This window comes from Lissotriton helveticus, chromosome 3_1 (genome assembly GCF_964261635.1).
Source record: "Lissotriton helveticus chromosome 3_1, aLisHel1.1, whole genome shotgun sequence".
Classification (NCBI taxonomy): Eukaryota; Metazoa; Chordata; class Amphibia; order Caudata; family Salamandridae; genus Lissotriton; species Lissotriton helveticus.
The window spans coordinates 700,890,801-700,910,544 of NC_136061.1; the positions used below are offsets into that span (position 1 = coordinate 700,890,801).

The 19,744-nt window shown below is 44.9% G+C and overlaps 1 protein-coding gene across 7 annotated transcripts in view; it reads left to right on the forward strand.

Annotated features, from left to right (window-relative positions):
* ELP4 (elongator acetyltransferase complex subunit 4) overlaps window positions 1-19,744 on the forward strand; it is a 1,619,784-nt gene that overhangs the window by 691,787 nt on the left and 908,253 nt on the right. For all 7 annotated transcript variants that reach the window (XM_078680831.1, XM_078680837.1, XM_078680832.1 and 4 more), the window contains exon 4: window positions 2,222-2,350. In XM_078680831.1, coding sequence (XP_078536957.1) covers window positions 2,222-2,350 — 129 coding nt within the window. The remainder of the gene's footprint in view (window positions 1-2,221; window positions 2,351-19,744) is intronic.

A 19,744-nucleotide genomic window follows, 5' to 3' on the forward strand; every position in this document is an offset into this window, starting at 1 on the left:
CAATACATAAAAAACAAATAGTTGTAAACTGTGAGCACCCAAGGAAATATGAGGTAGCAGTCGGTGCATTACAGGTAAGAAACAATTGCATAAAAAACAAGTAGATGTAAAAATACTGCAATAGAAGTCAGACACAATCACAAGATACAGGAACGTGTCGATACAGGCTAAGTAAAGTGCGCAGTAGTAGAAATTAGTCTATGTGTCCGGTTCTTAGGTCATGCTCCAATAGTGAGATTGACTAGTCCATGATGGCCGCCACTGAGAGAGACCAGTCTAAAATGGCCGCCAAGAAGGGGAGTTAGAGACAGTAGTCCTCTGTTTGTTGTTCTTGCTTTGGGAGCAGGGGAGGGCAGTTAAACATTCTATTTGAGTAAGCCCAGATCTTTGCCTTCTCTATTTTGGTGGACCTGTGTGGAGGAGTTATGCCGAGGAGCCTCGTGGGCATCTGGAGGTACAGGCAGAGATTTATAGTTTCAGTTAGTGACCCCTGCCCTTATGAACAATGGAGGTTTAAAAATGTGAGGCGAGTGCAGTAAATTAAATACCTTATAGTTATTTTCAACTCAGTAGGTACCTTAAAGTTGAGAGTGCAGTTTTGCCGACATCACGCTTTGCAGGCATCGAGGGTCTAGGCAAGAAGTGAAATAAGCAAGATGCGGTGAACTACTGGCAGGCAGCATGCTAGATCCCATGCCCTACCGGGGAGCCTCGGTCCCCGCCAGCACGGCCAGAAGGCTGTAGGTCCGCAAGATTGCTCCGCAGGTCCGCTCCCAGGGCCCCGGCAGCAGCATGAGAGGGGGGCCACCGGGAGTCACGTCCGCCGAGGGAACCTCGCTGTTGCCCGCAAGTCGGCCAGAACTCCTAAGCTGCAACCCTTCCCGCCTCGCTCGGCGATGTCGTGTGTCTCCCGCCCGCTTTCCTCGCCTTTAGCCTCGGGACTCCACTCTTGCAGTTTTCTGTGCAGCGGCGTAACACTCCCGCTCGCAGCCGGTTCCCGCAGTCCGTTGTAGTTGGGGGCCAGCTCAATCGACCCTCCAGAGCCTGAACGCCCACTCTCCTGTGGGCGCCGCGTGAGCCCGGGCAGAATCCACCAAGCAATCTGAGGGCAGCTCCCTCGCCCACCCTCACAGCGGGTGTCTCCGCTTCCAGTCCGCTATCAGGTATCTCCTGCTGGCTCCGGACAGCGCCCCAGCCGCCGGTTCCCGTCGTCCGTTGTAGTTGTTGGGCCAGCTGTCGACCCCTCAGAGCCTGAACGCCCACTCTCTTGTGGGCGCCACGTGAGCCCGGGCAGAAACCGCCGAGCAATATGAGGGCAGCTCCCTCGCAGTCCCTCACAGCGGGTGTCTCTGGTCCAAGTCCGGTATCCCCTGCTGGCTCCGGTCAGCGTCCCAGGAGGCTCACAGCGGGTGTCTCTGGTCCCAGTCCGGTATCCCCTGCTGGCTCCGGTCAGTGCCCCAGCAAGCTCCAGGCAGTCAGACGTCCGTTATAGGCTCCTGCGATGGACAGTAGCAGCCCGATGTCCGGCAAAGGCGGGGGCGATTAGGTCCTCACCCACGCCGATAACATAATGTTCCAGTTACTTGAGTTATTTGTTGTAGTTGCATTCAATTGCGAGGCTAAAGATGCCCGGGATGCTGAGTGCTAACAGGGATTAAATCCAGAATTGGAATCCCAAGCCCTCGGAGCTCCGACCAGGCGCTCCTACCCGGCGGCCATCTTGCGCATCTTGCGCAATAGTTCACCGGATGCCCAGGAGTCAGACTCCCTCTGACCCCCGTCCAGTTCCGCACCTAACATTAATTCAGCAAGATGAGCCGCGGCAGCGCCAGCAGGTCTCAGTGTTCAGCTCTCCCCAAGGCAAGCCGCGGCAGCGCCAGCAGGTCTTCCTTGTCCGGGATACAACTTAACATTCATTCAACAAGATGAGCCGCGGCAGCGCCAGCAGGCCCCAGTGTTCAGCTCTCCCCAAGGCATGGGGATAACTAAAGAGTGTGTCCTTTAGGGTGAAAGAATTAAATTAGAATTAAAAAAAAGCCGGATAGAAGTATTTTATCATTTGCAATACATTGCGAGGCAGTTGTTGGTGAAACAAAATGATAAAGCAATTGCAACTGAATGTTTTGTTGAGAGGAATTGACTATTCTTTCTTGCATTTATCTTCCAATGACCCACCACAAGTACCCCAAAATACTTTTTCTGCACTTTTTTTTTTTTACAGGAGCTTCCAGCACCTCTACTTGATGATTTATACAAAGGCAAATCTGATTCAGAGGAGACATCTCCTACAACATTTCCACAGGAATCAATGAAAATAGCCTGGCGGTATCAGAATTTACCAAAAGTTGAGGTAATTTGGTACACAATTGAAATATATTGAAAAGAAAGTATATCTTGCTAATAGGACTTACCTGACAATGTAGGCTTGCAAATATAATGTTGTCAAGTCTGTTTTTTTACTTCAGAAGAGGCGTTCTGGCTTTTTGGAGTGTCTGAAAGCAGAAACATTTCTGTAATTTGTTGCCAGACTTGAAAATGGCCGTCCAAATGTATATAACGGAGATGGCAGTTAAGGGTGTTTATCCCTCTCTGTCATGTATGCCGGGACTGTTTGTCTATATTCAGATCTAAAGATCATCTGGAGTTTACCAATATTATTTTTGTCATTGTTGTGATAGTTATTAAGGTTACCGTTACGTTCTGTATTGCATCAGTATTGCTATTGTCATGGTTAACATGCTTGTTTCTATTGTTATGTTTATAGTTTATTACCATTGGTATTCCTGTTATTAGCAGTATTATTTCTTAGGTAGTGGTTATTGTTGGTTTATCTTATGTGAAATATTCATCTTTTTACTCATATAATTTACAAAAATGCCAAATAGGAATAAAGAACCCTGTGAGAAACCAGCTAAGCTCAAAACAATAGATTTTCGCTCAATGGGCATTTCAAAAAGAAATGTTCACAAAACTTCGACATTTTTTTCTGATGCTGGTATTTACCAACTCTCTTGTGAAACCTCACTAAAGGCATCAGTTGCATTTGACTCTAAATTTGGCTATCCAAAGGTAGCTTAAAAAGGTTGAATGAACGGTATTTGTTATCCCTCGAGCAAGAGCATTGAAGGAAGCTGTTGACTTGCTCATCCATGTGTGTAATAAGTAAAGTAAGCACTTGAGATTGTATCAGCTTCACTGTCACTAGAAGCTAATCGCTGTGGAAGCCTCTTTTAGAAACAAGCCCAGTGGTCACTTCTTCAAGTTTACAGATGTTTACAGTGTTTTGTGAATTATCTTTTTCCTTGGGCTACCTCCTTGTTCAGTCGGATAAGAGTCAGACCTCGATAGCCACAAATGCGTGCTTAAACTAGCCAATGTTGATCGTGTTCTTTCAATGTGGCTGAATAGATGTAGCTGTCATTTTACAGCACCTATAACGGCATAATTAGGTGAAGGGAAATCTACATAAAATGTAATTCGAGTGGGATCAAATGACAGCACAGTCAATGACATTTTTGGATCTCTGTAAATTTGCACAGACACGACTGTGTATTTGTGTCTCGGATGAGTTGCACAGAAGGGCATGCTGAATCAAATACCCCCGAGGTACCCTCGTCAGCTTTATTAATATGGAGCTTGTTGTGCCACTCTGAACTGTCACAAAAATACTTTCCCGGGATTTAATGAACGCGGACATTACGAAAAATGCAACGATGAAAAATTATGCACTCACTCTTTTCTATATCCAAAGCACTAGGTCCGTGATTAATATAGATTGTGAACACACATTTTGTAGTGGTTTTAGTAAATGTAACTGGATTTAAAATAAACGTGTACAGCAAGCACGACTTGGATGGGAATATACAGTACAATTATTGGAATGTATATGGATTTTACAACAATTATTGCAATGTGCATGGATTATACAATTAAGTGCAGTTTTTGTTATGATAGAATGTATACATCACAATGTTGTGCTGAAATAAGAGCTACAAATCTATTCTAAATAACCGCACGCCTTCCTTTTATAATGCATTTACATCGCCTCACTTAGAAGTGATTTTTCTTTGAAGAGATTTTCCTTGTACAATTAACTGAATTTAATTTTATTGAGTGCGTATAGACTTTTCAGTGTATACATTTAAAATGAAATCCAGTGCACACAAAAATAATTCATCAAAGAACACCAGTGTCAGTACACACTAATTATGACAAGTACTAACATAGAATGACATTATCTCAAATTATTGTCCGAGAGAACTGGTAAGCTTAGAAATATTAGCAATACATAATTAAGAACTATATTGTGCACGCTGAACAATATGTCACATTTGAGGTAAAGTTACCATTTGGCATTATTTCTCTCATTTTTTATTTAAAAAAAAAATCTTTATTGCATTTATTGTTTCCTTACCGATACATAAATTCACACGTTTCGATACATTTCAATCCGACAGCGAAATCATTTGTTACATAACTCTGTACATAAATCAGAACATTTCCTGTATATTGCTTCAGTATCAGCCATTTCTGGGGTGTGGGGTCGCATGCATGTTCACAGTACTCTTTGGGCTCCTATGGCCTGCACTGTCTGTTATCTCCAGTGGAGGGCTAGGGCGAAAGAGCCAGATTCGCTCCGTCATGGCTGTGCATAAGAACATCGATTCATGCAGGGAAATACAGTTCACAATGGGGGCCAATTCAGGAATTGCTTTACAGAACGTGTCATTAGTAAGCGGATACATGTACATTCCAACGTCCTGTCGGTGCATTAGATATTACTTTTTATAACAACAGTTGAACCACATTGTAACAATTATAAACATAATTCAAAACAGAAAATGAGACAACAAATCACCGAGGGAACATGCATCAGGTGTCTAGGTTTATTTCCGGGCGAGGCCGTGTCCAGGCTGCTGTGAGAGTATGGTGTGGGGGCAGCTACTTTACTTCTCTGCGCGATTACGTGGTCGTGGAGGTGACACGTTGTATGAGCTGCTTTTCGTGTGGTAATTTGTTATTTATTATTCCACCCCCCCCTGTTTGGGGGGATCGTGAGGAACCTGCTTAGCTCGGCGATTGCAGTGGGGGTGGCATGTAGGCACAACACAGTGTCCGCAACTAGGTGGCTCCAAGTGTCAGGTCCTGCCTGCTTCATCGGGGGTGCCTGCTGCGTGGTGTCCAAGCGTGTGAGATTACTCAACATGTCGTCCCATGCCTGGGCAATGGGATATTTTCGCAACCCTGCCGTTTCTTCTCTGTGGAGGGTGGTAACCTCCGCCCGCGCCCAGACCTCAAGGGATTTTTTTCAGTATGATACCTCTGGCGGATCCTTTTGTTTCCACCTTTTAGTTGTGAGGCGCTTTGCTGTAATGAGGCCCAGGTCACGGAACCTGGAGCTTGCTTTATTGGCCTTGGTTCTCTTATAGAGCCCCAGAATGCAGACCTCCCACGTGTAGAATATCGCAGCGTTCGTGCAGTTGGCAAGTGTTTCCCATATCGCGCGCCAGTAAGAGTGGAGCAGGGGACAGGATCACAGCATCTGTAATAAATCAGTGCCCAGGAGACGGCACCTAGGGCATTCGGAAGTGTTGACGTTAAAATATTTATTCATTTTGTCCGGCGAAAGATACGCCCTGTGTAATATGTAAGTTTGGATAAGTTTGAATCGTGAGTTACGTGGTATATGTGTGGCACCAGCCATGACGCGCTCCCACTCTGTATCTATCCAGGGACGGTCTCTGTCTTCTGTCCAATATGTGCGGAGTCTCTGTAATGGTTTCAGGACATGTGTGAGCAGGGCGCACACCAGCCAGTGTATCACATGTGATCCTCCCCCATTACATGCAGGTACTGCAATAACTGATGTGTCGGTGGCTCGTTGGTCATGTCCCCCCACTTTTGTGTGAATGTTAGCATAATGGCTGCGTGTAGAAGAAATTGGCCTGCTGGTAGCCCATTGTCTGCCATCAGTGTCGCGAAAAGTAGTAAGATGCCGTCTGCGTACAGGTCCCCTAGCGTCTCGACACCCACTGCAACCCATGGCGCCAATGTTGTGTCTGTGATGGGGACTCTGCCTCTGGGTGTCCCAAGAAGCGGTAATACCGGGGCATATGGGAGTGCGTCTTTTGTGAGGTAAAGGCTTCTTCTGAAACATCTGTGGGCCAGCTCGACGTGTATTTGTGACGGGCGGGGAGTGGTTCCTAGCGGATGAAACAATCTGCAAATCTGGGCCAGCGTCCAAACTGTGTCTCTGGTTGCCGTGTCCGCCAGATTCTTGCTGCTTAGCCACTTCACAACCCACTGTAATTGTGCCGCTAAATAATAGAGTTCCAGATGTGGGACTGCCAATCCGCCACATTCCGGGTGTGCATATAATTTCTGCAGTGCTATCCTAGGTCGCCCCACATTCCAGATCAGGCCACGAAGCATCCCCTCTAGGTCCCTGAAGAGTTTCACTGGGACGGGACATACACCAGAAGATTTGCAAAATAATATAATAGCCTGGGTAGTACTATAATTTTGGTTAAGGTGACATGGCTCATCAGGTTGAGTGGCAAGGACTTCCAACACTGCATCTGTGCCCTGATCAAAGAGACAGCGCAAACCAGATTACCCTCCAATATATTTGACTGGGACCTGTAAATATATATTCTCAGGTATCTGAACGTGTCCGGATACCACATAAGCGTAGTGCCGTTAATGATTATATCAGTTGCTGCTACACCCTCACAGAAAGAGTAAGTGCCTGATTTGGCCCAGTTTACCCTGAGGCCCGATACCGCCTCAAATCTGCAGAACAGAGCTGATATCTCCGGCGACACATCATGAAGATCCAGTATATATAATAACAGGTCGTCCGCATATAGGGACACTATATGTATCCCGTCGCTTAAGGGGATGCCCCACTCCATGCCACCCTCTCAGAGGAGAGCCGCCAACGGTTCCATAGCTAGGGAGAAAAGTAGCAGAGACAGGAGGCACCCCTGCCTGGTCACCCGCCTTACCCTGATTTAGTCTGATAGAAGCCTGCCCGTGCGAACCCGCACTGTGGGTCGCTGATATAATTGCACCAGCTGTAGATAATCATCCCCTAGGTCTTATTTACGTAGTACCTCCGCAAGATAAGGCCACTCCAGCTAATCGAATGCCTTCTCCAGGTCTAGTACTAGACAGCCAGATCTGGGCCAGTTCTCTGCAGCATATTTCTGGACCCGAATAATCGTCTAATATTTAGGGAGGTGCTTCTGGTGGGTACAAATCCATTTTGATCAGCATGTACCAGGGTGGGCACAAACGGAGCAACACTTTTAGCGAGGGCCGAGGCAAGAATTTTGTAGTCTGTGTTTGACAGGGCCAATGGGCGATATGATCCCAGGAGATCACGGTTCCTGCCTGGTTTTAAAAGAGACCAGCATTGCCTCATTCTGTGTGGGGGTAAGCGTTGAATATTCCTGCGCCGCTATATACTCGCAACAGCTCTGGTACCAGTCGTTCCAAATATGCCTTGTAAAACTCAGCCGGCAGTACATCCGGACCCGGTGTCTTGCCATTCGATAGGGAGTATATGCTATCCCTGATTTCCTCCGGTGCTGGCATTATTTCTCTCATTACATAGGTCTTTAGATATTGGATACCATCAAATGTCCTGACTGACAATAAGTCAGATCTCCTGTCATGGATAAGCTGATGGTGCAATGAAAGGAAGTGGTCTAAAAGGAAAGAGCTGTAAATACTTTTCTTAGTATCAAAAACAGCAATTAATTTTGATGCTTCTGAGCCATTGGAATCACTGCGTGGACATCTTGCCCACCCATAATGGCTCCCTCCCTAAACTCACCACCTCCACCAAAGCATCCACAAACTACTTTTACTAGAATGAGTTGAGTTTCTTCAAGATGTAGAATCCTTGGGATTGTTAGTGGCCAGATAATCTTTGCAGCAATGATGTTATTGTCGTGATATGATTTTAAGGTACTGTTGGTGTCATCTGCATACTAAACTTGATTTTCTTGTTGCTTTAGAGGACTTATATTGGTTTGATGTGGAAATTGATGATTACTGGAGATAGATTGGGTCATTAGGAGATCTCTACAGGATTGCCCATTATCTGGAGGTGCTCATCTGTATAGGCCCTTCAAGTAGGATGTGCTCTACTAAAGGATGATGCCATCAAAGCCCATTCTTGATGAGAGGGTGTTAAACAGGATTTGATGAAAAAATGCTGGAAAGAGAGTCTGGAATGACATTTAGCAGGATATGGAGAAATAAGTTGCTGTCATTGATATTTTGGAGTGCTGTCTCGTTACATGGATGGAAATTGTTTGGGTGCTACATTTGTGTATGAATATAGATTGTCTTGGAGTGTTTTTTGTTCTTGACTTTTCATGGAGCTAAGTGTTGATTGCATTTTAGATGATCTTAAGCAGGGGTGGTTGTTATGTTATGGATCAGTATTTTGGCATGTATTCAAGGTGCATGTTAGGTTTCTTCTGCTGTGACCGGGTTGTCTGGTATTGACCTAGTTACAATATATACCTTGGGTGCAGGATATGTTGATGGTGTTGAGTACCGGTTTGAGGGAATCACAGGAGATGGACTTCAGTGCAGATGATGGTATGACATCTCCTTCATATATTGTGGGTATCAGTGAGTTGGTAAGGTGTGATAGGTCCTCATTGGAGAATAGATCAAAGTTTGCCTACTTTCACCCTTTTTAAGGTAGCACTGAAGAGATAGGTGTGATTTTTTGCTGTCGGTATGCTTTCTAATTGTGTTGATCATCTCTTTGAAGACGTTGTCGATGGTGTTTATTTCTCCTTCAATACTCAATAGATGTGTTTCATACAATTCTTGATTGCTTTGACAATTACTCTGCATCTTTTGCATGTTTCTGTGATGCAGTTGGTGTAATAGTCATTCATAGTTTCTGTGATGCCTTTCCTGAGGGATGCAAGACTCTGAAGCTCTAGTCAACTTTACTGTTGCCCTTGTTTTCTGATGACATGTTTTCTGTCTGTGATCCCTTGTGTTTACAACAGTGCTGATGCGTAATATTTCTGTGGTGTGAGTGTTAGGGTCTGGAAGATATGGTTGATCTCAAAGCCCATTAAGGTAACTTTGGCATAAGATTATATCTGTTGGCCATTGTGATTAAGGTGTAGTGCTGGCGTAGGGTTGATTTTATTTGGGGGAGTCCTGTGGTTGAAGCATCATGTTGTGTCCTGATTTTCTGGGGAATACTGCCAGTGTGGGTTGGCTTTTCAAAGACGTGCACTGGGTGTGACTTCTGGTGGCTAGGACTTTTTGTTTTTGATGGGGTTCCCCTACTGATTGTTGGGGACTAACTTTGAGTCTTCATGGGACCTCCTGATTGGTTGCTTCTAGTGAGGGCTAGTGGATTACAGTTGGAACTTTATAGTTTTTCCTCGTTGTTAAGTCTCACTGGGTCATGGAACCCAATGTTGCTTTTCAATTGTTTTCCTCTAGTGACTGTTCCTGTCCTGGGGTTTGATTTGTATTGGACTTTATGTTGGAGTGCAACCTGTTGCTTGCTGATTTTTTGCTTTCAGTGATTGATGTGTTTTAAAGTCATCTTTGTATATTGCTTCTTGTTTGATGGGATGATGGGACATCCGGTAGGTGGGACTTATCATTTCTTTTTGATTCGTTGATTCTGATTATCAACACTGTCATATGACTGTCTCTATGTTGGGTTTTGTGGATGATCCGGTTTCTTCCTAAATGGTTGCTATTTTTGAGTGGTTCAGACTTGACTTGAGCTTTTAATTGCCCTTCCTTTGAAGACTTCCTATGGGCTGGATCTTTTGTGGGTGGGACATTTTGATGTGAATGAATGAAATGAAAAGGGGTTTTATAGAGCGCAATAGCTGCCCGAGGCGTCCAAGCGCTAAAGAAAATGGTGCTACCTGATGAGACCAGTTGGCAGAAGGAAGTTAGTCGTGTTTATTGAAAAGGAGAGTTTTTAACTGTTTACGAAATGAGGACAAATTGGGGTTGGATCTTAGGTAGAGAGGGAGTGAATTCCACATCTTGGCCGCATTATAGGAAAATGACCGACCTCCTGATCTTGATGTATTGCTCCTAGTGGGAGGTGCTGTGTTGTGTTTGAATATTTATAGTTCTTTTGTGTTGGTTTTTCTTTGGGCAGGACATCATGTTACATCATGATTGCTTTTGAGTTCTGTTCCTCATTTCCTAGCTCTTTATGGTGGTCCCTGTGGTTATGATTCTTGGAAGGCGGGCCTTCATGGTGTTTCACGATTGGTTGAGTCTAGTGATCAGTGCTGCTTGAAGTTGAATCTTGATTTTTGGATAGGAATTTCTTCTGATATAGCTTCCTTAGGACTCCCTAATATAAATTCTCTAGGAGCTGACAAAATAAGATGCCTCGTACAATCATCATCTTGTCTGAGAACAGTTAAATAAGCCAGGAGCCCCTGCAAACAATGTCAAGCAACTGTGACTCGCTCATTTCACACAGGCTAACTGGAGTAGAACCTCAAAAATTTAAAACTGAACTCAGTCATTCTTTCTCCAACCTGCCATTTCGGTCAGTATCATAGAAGTGGCTTCAACTGTGTTCATCATAGAAAATAAACTGCCAGAAACATGGCGCTTGCGTTTCAGATTCCTTCACTGCAGACTCTGCTGAGTTAATGACCAGAGTAGCAAATTTAGCCCGTCCTGGTCTTTGTACATACTTTCAGACCAAAGTTCACTCCATTCCAATGTGTACTGAGCTGAATAGACTCCTTCTCTAGGGAGAGCACCCAATGTTCTCACAGCTAAATAAAGACTTAACAAGAAACCACTGACCAAAGATGTCCAGCACGCTCTCCACTACTCTGATGCCTGTCTGTTGTATTCAAGTGAAGTGAACTGAAATGGGCATGAGACATGTCAGTAATAATTAATTTTTATGACAAACAGTAGCACCATGAGCCTCAAACGAATTATAAGATTCAAAAGCCTATGCCTCTAAATTGCCTTCATATGTTTTCGTCATAGTGCCATTAATTTAATAGGAAAAAAATGAAGAACACTGCTTACCGACCATATCAAAGTAAAATCGTATTTTGGTGAATTTCCAAAAGAGGAAACCCATTTAAGAATTAAAATGGGCAGGTGAACCGTAAAGGAGGTTTGATGGAGTTCCCCCACACTCCAAACAAGATGTAAATGATAGATAAGGAGAACAGAGAGGAATGTGCAGCAACCTCCACCTCCTTAAATGTGAATGGCTGTGATACTGGTAAAATGGACTGAAGGACTTCCTTCGATATAAAGAGCACTTGCAAGGATAGATTCAACATCATGCGATTGCCCTGGAAAATGTCAAGGACTCAAGGAGACATGATTTGTGAAAACAATTTTCTTAGGACTTGTTTTCTTAGTTACGCTTTTCAGAAGAATCCAATTCAACTATTCATCATTTGTCATCACAAAAATCAAGTTACTCTTCATTAACCACATGCTGGGAATGTTTACAATTACCAAATTAATTAACACAGAAACAAAATTGTTAATATTTCTCTAATACCCAACTCTGTTTTAGAACGTAGAGCCCCATTCTAATCGTAGTAGTGAAACAACCTAATGATAATGTCTTGAATTAACGACTATTACTCGCTCACCTTATGAATTGCAATAGGAGGTATGCTCCATTTATGTCTTTGTACAAAATGTTTCTGCAAGAAAGATAACTGAAACAAAGAAATGGTTGCCTGCCCTAACTTAGTCTGCACCATCTTTGGTGGCTACATATAAACACTAGATCAAAATCCTTAAATCAGTGCAGGAAAAGCAAAGGGCAGATGAACACAGCAATTTTGCAATTTCAATTCCAGCGATTCGTAAAATGGCAGAGTTTGTGACTAGAAAATAAGTACAAAAAACCATACCGAATCTCAATTTAGAAGGGGTGTAAAAGAGGCCTTTATTCCAAATTGCGATTGAGTATTCAATGCATCAATGGTTTGCGATCGCAATTCTAGATAGAAGTCACTGAAAAGTTACCAATGTCTCAAGGATGTGATAACTGTTTTGCAAAAAGGAAAGAAGTACCCTAGGGACCCTTTCCCGAATCATGTTGGTAGCGTTGGGGGAAGAAGCAGTGGTCCAGGGAGCTACTGTTTGCTCCCCCTGATGTTTTCACAAATGTTTAACTTTTTCTATTACAGTGTTAATATGGAAAAAGTCGATGCTAATATGAAAAAAAAAAAACATTAATTTATGAGAGCGAAATTGTACCCTTATTAACAAACCCGCCTGTTGTGAACTCCATATCAACCCTGACTCATAAATACGTAGTCAGGCAAGCTCTAAGACCTAGGCTTGAGGTCACTTATTGATAGGTCACAGGTGAGGTTGCAGATATCCTGCAGACATATGCACAAACAGGACAGCTTAGATCAATCCCACAGATAGGCACAGCGACTCTATGAATGAAATGAAATAATATTGTTATTTGTATAGCACAAACTAGTGCCAGAGTACATATAGGCACTACCTTCTGCAGAGGAAAACTAAAAAAAAGCGCAGATAGACACATTGCCATGCGAAGGACTGGTCCCAAAATGGGATCATTGATTAAAAAAACATGTTTTCAGGCCTTGAACTACCCTAATGGAAATGGTCATGTAGTTCCATCTCTTTGCTGTACAATAGATACAACTTCTGCCTCTCCATTTAGCTTTTTTGATTTTGGGAACCATGACATTACATGCTGATCATGAATGTAAGATTCTGGATGGATGGTACCAAATACATTTAAGTTTCAGGTATTCAGGACCAATGCCATTAAGAGCTTTGGAGGCGATACAAGGTGATTTGATAATTATCCACTTGTGTATTGGCAACAAGTTGAGATGGGCTAGGGTGGGCAAGCCAGAAATATATTTAGGGATTCTTAATACCAAACGTGGAGCAGCATTTTGCAAAACTTGCAACCTGTCTAGAAGCTGTTTAGAAGCTTCTACTGCAAGTTTACATAAAGTGCATTGCAGTAATCTAACTTTGAGAGCACAAGAGTGGCGGCCACCAGTTTTTGTAGATCTTGGGGAATGAAGGGAAAGATCTTCCTCAGGCCACTTCAATGGTCAAGGGAAATGTCTCTAATTAAGCACACCTGGCCAGAATGGCATGCGCACTCCTAAAATGCCATATCAAATGCCAAATGAGTTAGGAGCATATAGCCAATCAGGAAGCAGCACATGCAGTGGCTCCGCGCTCTCCGTGCTTAACATCTGGACATGTTACCCACAGGCCACAGTGTCCACGCAAAGTTGAGGCCCACCTGTACTTTCCATTAAACAATTAATTTATGAATTCAAGGCAACAACGTGTATTCCTCACCATAGATGGATCGCCGCAAATTCTTTATTACCTTTAATGAACTGTACAAAAGAAGGCTGCAGACAGGTTATTTATTTATTCAATTTACAAAGCGCACTGTCACCTAGCAGGCATCCTAGCACTAAAGTAGCTCAAGTGAGGAGAGAAGGAGCAGGGACCGTCCACTAAGTCTTGGGGAACAGCCAGGTTTTTACACTTTTCCTGAAGGGAAGGAGCTCCCTGATTTGCCTAATTTCCCAAGGGAGTCTATTCCACAATTTAGCCGCTGCCACCCTAAAGGATCTGCCCCCTGACCTAACCTTTCTAAATCTAGGAACCTTCACCAATTTCGCCGACGCGGAGCGCAATGTTCTTGTTGGGACGTACCAGTCGAATTTTTTCCGCATACGCACAGGTCCTATCCCATGAAGGGCTTTAAAAAACAAGGCAGAGAGATTTAAATTACACTTTCTGTCTCAGGGGAAGCCAGTGAAGTTCTGCCAAGGCTGCAGAGGCAGAAGAACTTCTCGGCCGCTCTAAGACTAGTTTGGCAGCTGCTGACTGGATCCTTTGCAGTCTGTCAAACAGGAAGTTAGGGGATTCCAGCAAGAGAGCGTTACAGTAGTCAAGCCTACTGAGAATCGTACATCTTGCTACTTGTGCACGTACCTGAGAAGGTAGTAACAGGAATTTGTTTTGAAGGGATCTGATGATCGCAAAACAAGAGGCAGTTGTTTTTGTGTGCTGAACTTCCAGAGTAAGCTTAGCTTAAAATATAATGCCCAGATTACGGACAGTAGTTGCCGGCTGAACTGCGGACGAGGTTTCAGGAGGCCAAAAATTGCAGGGAAGAAGAGGAGAGATCCTATTTGCCGTGCAGAAGATCACCTCAGTCTTTCCTGTGTTAAATTGTAAAGAGTTATCCTGCAGCCAGCGGGCCGTGTCCTGCAGACAGTTGGGAAATGCCTCCACTGTAATCGAATCCTCACCCTCAAAGGAGAGGATCATCTGAGTGTCGTCAGCATAATTTATGATGGTGATATTATATGCTTTGATGACAGCGATCAGAGGTTTTAAATACACATTAAATAGGATAGGGCTGATTGCCGATGCATGAGGAACACCATGCAACACGTTGGAGAAGGCAGATTGGAAGGGGGGCAGGGACACCGCCTGCTGCCTATCCTGCAAAAAGGATAGAAACCAACGCAAGGCAGAGACTTTCACCCCGATCTCGCTCAATCTTCTCAGCAGGATCTCATGATTGACCGTATCAAAGGCGGCAGACAGGTCAAGCAAGATCAGTGTAGCTGCCTGTCCCCTGTCTGCCCACCTCTGAAGCTCATCCATGACGGTCAACAAAGCCGTCTCGGTCCCGTGAGCCGGCCAAAATCCAAACGGAACCTCTTCCAGCAAATTGTGTTGTTCTAGCTATGAAGACCGAGTGATACTAACAGCCCGTTCTACGATTTTAGCAGGGAACGGCAACAAGGAGATAGGCCTGTAATTTTTTGAACATTCAGCATCAAGGGAGGGCTTCTTGAATAAAGGAGAAACTAAAGCTTGCTTCCACTGTGGGGGAACTACACCACTGATAAGTGACTGGTTACAAATCAGACGCAAAGAGGGGAACAGTTCTTCCTCGTACTCCTTCCAGATCTTATGTGGTACTGGGTCAAGGGGTGATCCAGAGGAGATGCCCTGTGCCAAACTGCTTAAGTCCTCCACCGTCAGGGGTGTAAACTCAGAGTTGTTCAGGAGCTTGACAACTGTGGCCGATGTCGGCATCCTCAGAGTCGCCTACCTCTTGCGCTACAGTGCACTCAGCCGCCAGGACTAGGTTCCCTGCTGCTTGCTGGCCACCCTCAAGATCATCAATAATCAGCTGGATCTTTTCCCGAAAGAACCTGGCCAGGTTCTCACAAAGTTCAGGTGAGGGGGTTATTACATTCTTGGAGCAGTCGGGACTGGTAAGACTATTCAAAATGTTAAAGATGCTTCTGGAGCTATTGGAAGCATTGCAAATTACGGAGGAAAAATAGTCGTCTTTAGCCCTTCTAATCTCGTTCTTATACTCCACGATTTTTATTTTCCACAGCAGCCTGTCAGTCTCCTTATAGCCTCGCCTCCATCTCCTCTCAGCCTGTTTACATATTAACTTGAGATCAGTTAGTGTGGTGTTAAACCAAGGGGCAGAGTTCTGCCTTTGCACCTGTGGTTTTTCAGAGGGGTGCAGGAGTCCAGCGTAGAGGTGATTTTTGGGCATAGTGAGGTGTAATTTTCCATGACATGCATATCAGAAGAGAAGCAATCCGCTCGCACCATCGGGGAATTTATAGCGCCCTGCGCCAGTGTCCCGAGCAGCTAGAGCGTCAGACACTCTCCTTCCAAGATGGCGAGTCCGCTCACACGGACGGACCCCACCGACCCTGAGATGGAGGAAGATCGAGAAGGAGCTGATTCAGCGCTTCAGTCCCCGAGATGCAGGTGATCTAATAGCAGCAAAGGTCAGTGCAAATTAGCAAAGTTTTAAAAACGAGTAAAAAATTACCAGCGTTAAGAGGCAGCCGCAGTAAACAGGGTGTGTGACTGTGCTTGGCAGCTCCCTGCAGAGCACACACTACCATCCTTGAGCCAAACAACAGAATTAGCGCGCTCGCACCATCTGGGAATTTATGGCGCCCTGCGCCAGTGTCCCGAGCAACGAGAGCGTCAGCCCACTCTCCTCCCAAGAAGGCGGGTTCGCTCGCACGGCCGGACCCCGCCGACCCTGAGATGGAGGAGGATCGAGAAGGAGCTGATTCAGCGCTCCAGTCCCCGGGATGCAGGTGATCTAGTAGCAAATTAAGACGCTTGTAAATCTTCTTCTGGCCGCTCTGGTTAATTAAACAAACAGTTCTTGTTTTGCCGAACACCTTTTTTTATCTTGTGTTTTTTTCCACAGTGTCAAATGTTCAAGCAACAATAGCAGCCCGTGTTTCTTAAAGAAACAAGTTCTGCTTTAAAATTTTAACTTGTTTTTATTCAGCGATCACACAGCATAAAATACAACAGAATGGCATGTGCAGTAATAGCATAACAGTGAGGACAAAATAACCCAATACAGCCAACATTATACCATAAGCATGCACTATAGTGAACCAATGTTGTAGGCCAGTGTTTGCCAAACTGTGGTCCTCAGACCCCGAGGGGTCCGTGACACATCCCCAGGGGGGCCTCAAGCAGCAATTTTAAAAGCACAACAAAGTTCCTTGTAGAATTAGCAGTTCTCCAGCAACAATAAAAGTGTCAAGATAAAGTCAGTGATTAATGTACCTGCTGGAGAGAGATGAAAGTTTTGTCCAGTGGCAGCTTTGGCTTATCTAATGTAGCACAGAGGGTTAATATGCCTACTGCAAAGAACGTGTAGCATGAATTTTAAAAAACAGTGTTTTGTGTGCATAGGTTAGTGGGTTACTGCTTTTGTCACAGAGATTCTTTTGTTACTGTGCAATTCATAAGTGACAATCGTAATCTAACTCAGTGACCTATAAACTGTCATCAAAGAGCAGCTTGCAAACTGCATGGTACAAGTTAGAAACATATGTTTTTCCAAGTCTTTCATTATCCTGATGCTGCTAAAAAGGTTTATTTGGGTTGAAATTCATTTTTATTGTTAAAGTCAATGCTAACCACTGTGTTATGTTCTGAACCATGAGATTGTGCTTCTTCAGACCAAGCACTCTTTAAAAATGCCTACCAGTATGAATGACATGCGACTCCTACACCTTGTAGTCACATTTTCCTTATGTAACATTTTCTATATACTGATTTACACGTATGAATTATTGTCTCCATGGAGCAGATTTACAAGGAAAGTGACTCAGTGTGAGCCACAAGCCATTTGGCTGCACCGCACTGAGTCACTTTCAAAACCCAGGGATGCGACATATTTACAACAATATGTCGCATCTCTGTGCTTCCCCCTGCGCTGGCGTATAAACTGCTGCCATGTGCCTGCACAGGCACCCTTGCACCATGGTGCAAGGATTCCTGTGTCGTGGGGAGATTGTGTATATTAAGGAAAGGAGCCCTTCCTACATATAAACAATCAGAAATGGCGTTTTTCAACTTTTAAGTGTGCTGCATCAGCACACATAGAACTTGCAAAATGTCATTGTTTTACTGATTGTTTATGTGCAGGAAGGGACACCTTACTGTACATAAACAATCACCAGAGGTGATATCCTCTTTCTATGCGTGCTGCAGAATGCAAAATGCATAGAAAGAGGAAAAAAACAAGGAGAAATGAATAACTTTCTCCTCATCGCGTCTCCCTACGCCTTCCCTGTGGAGCCATAGCATTCGGACACATTTCTAGCTTTACGATTTCTAGTAAATCTGGAAATATGCCTGGTTTCATGGGTGTTGCGTGGGAACACCCACAGCAACACGCAAAGTGCTGTGTGCAAATAAGCCATATTTACAAGACCAGGAAAAGTAATGCAGGGTGGCTTTTCCTGCCTTGAAAATATGGGGCACTAAAATGTGCCACCGGTGCATCACTTTTTGTGATGCACCTGTGGCGGAAGGGGCTTGTAAATCTTACCCCTATGTGTGTGTGATGTTAAGTGCTCTGACATCCTACAATGGTATGAGAGATGCTATACAACAAATGAAATACATGTGGCGGAGGGGCTATGGAGAGATGAGAGGCACTGTTGGAGGGTGATAATAAGGGAATCATTGAAGAACCCCAACAAAGTTTGTCATATCCTGGTGCATAGTAAGGTCATCATTTACTATTCTTTAAATGCTGATACAATTCAATATATAATAATAAATTTCTTGCAGAATGCACCATTGTTCCCTACATTTTCTTGGGGGGAGAGCCTCCCAAAGACCCCCTTTGTAGTGGTCAGGCTCACTCACTGCACTTGAAGTGAACTGTATGGGGCCATGTCTGAAAACATTTACCAGGTCAGCTTTGGGTTTCCAGTCTGGCCCTGGCAGGAGCCTTGTACTGCGAAATAAAACCAACCATTTAAAAGTTAGTCACGGAGATGCAGAACTAACTTTCAGTTTTTTTTGCAAATTCTTTCAATATAAAATACAGAAATCCTTAGTAATTGGAGTATTTGCTTGGGGGTCCCCACCTTCCAGTGATGACTAAATGGTGGTCCTCAGGAGTCCACAGTTTGGAAACCACTGCTGTAGGCCACTACCTCTGGCAGTCTTGGGAAACCCCAACCATGTGCAATAACATTTGAGCTGGCACATCCTTCCAGGGCAGTCATACGTAAGGGGAAGTTAGGGCAGGATCGGGGACCCATGGGTCTCGACGTATGCCGAGTCATTCCCCACAAAGGGGCCCCTGGGAGGTGGGAACGAGATGGCCAAGGAGATTCAGCGCCCAACTGACCGAAAACAGCCACATCCCCACTGAGACACAGCCACCGCAGCAGCTGCAGAAATAAACCCATTCCCAAGCAGACTCTGCCTATGGGCATACAATTACACAGTCACTTACTCCCTCCCCCCCCCCCCCTTTATCCGGCCAGTCACCCATCCACACAATCCCACACACTCTGACTCAGCTACACATCATTCAGTAACTCTGGGAATCTGCCTTTGAGATCCCTGGGGGCACAGCCACTCCATTACCTGTGAATGCCCAGAGGGTGTAGCCTGCTGCGTCTCCTCAACTACCAGCTCTTTCAACATATCACCCCAGATCATTAGGTCCCACTCCGTGTTTCATCCGTGCAGACCAATATTTGGTGCAGGGCGCGTACAATGTATTGCAGTGCGATGCTTGGCCAGCAACAATACCAACAGGGCGAACTTTTGTTGCATTGGTGTCCCAGCTTTTGAGGTCAACAGTAAGTCCAGTTGGTAGTGCTTGACTGAGGGCTTATTTCTGGACTCTCATGACCTCCTGCAGCTCGTGCAATACCCTAACCCAATAAACCTGCAGCCTCATACAATCCCAAGTCATATGAGCAGGGCTGGACTGGCCATAGCGGGCACCAGGCAATCCCTCGGTGCGCCGCGCGGGTGGAGGCAGGTTTTGGGCTCCTGGGGGCCGTTTTTGTTACAGGGCAGTTTTTGTAGCATAGCTGCAAAATCGGCCCTGTAACAAAATCGGCCGAAAACCGTCCCTGGCAAAGAGGTTGGCGGCACCGGCGGTGGGGGTTGAGGGGGGGCGGGGGAGGATGGCCGAGCGCTTTGCCAGGGCCAGTTTTGGTTCACAGTCCGGCCCTGCATATGAGGAGTATCTGGTGGTCGGAATGACAGGGTTTCCCACTCCCCCACCCCCTCTTTTTTTGCTTTAATCCTGGAGCGATTAGCAGCCTAGGTCCGAAATGATTCTATGATCAGAGGGTTTAGATGGACTGCAGACTGGGAA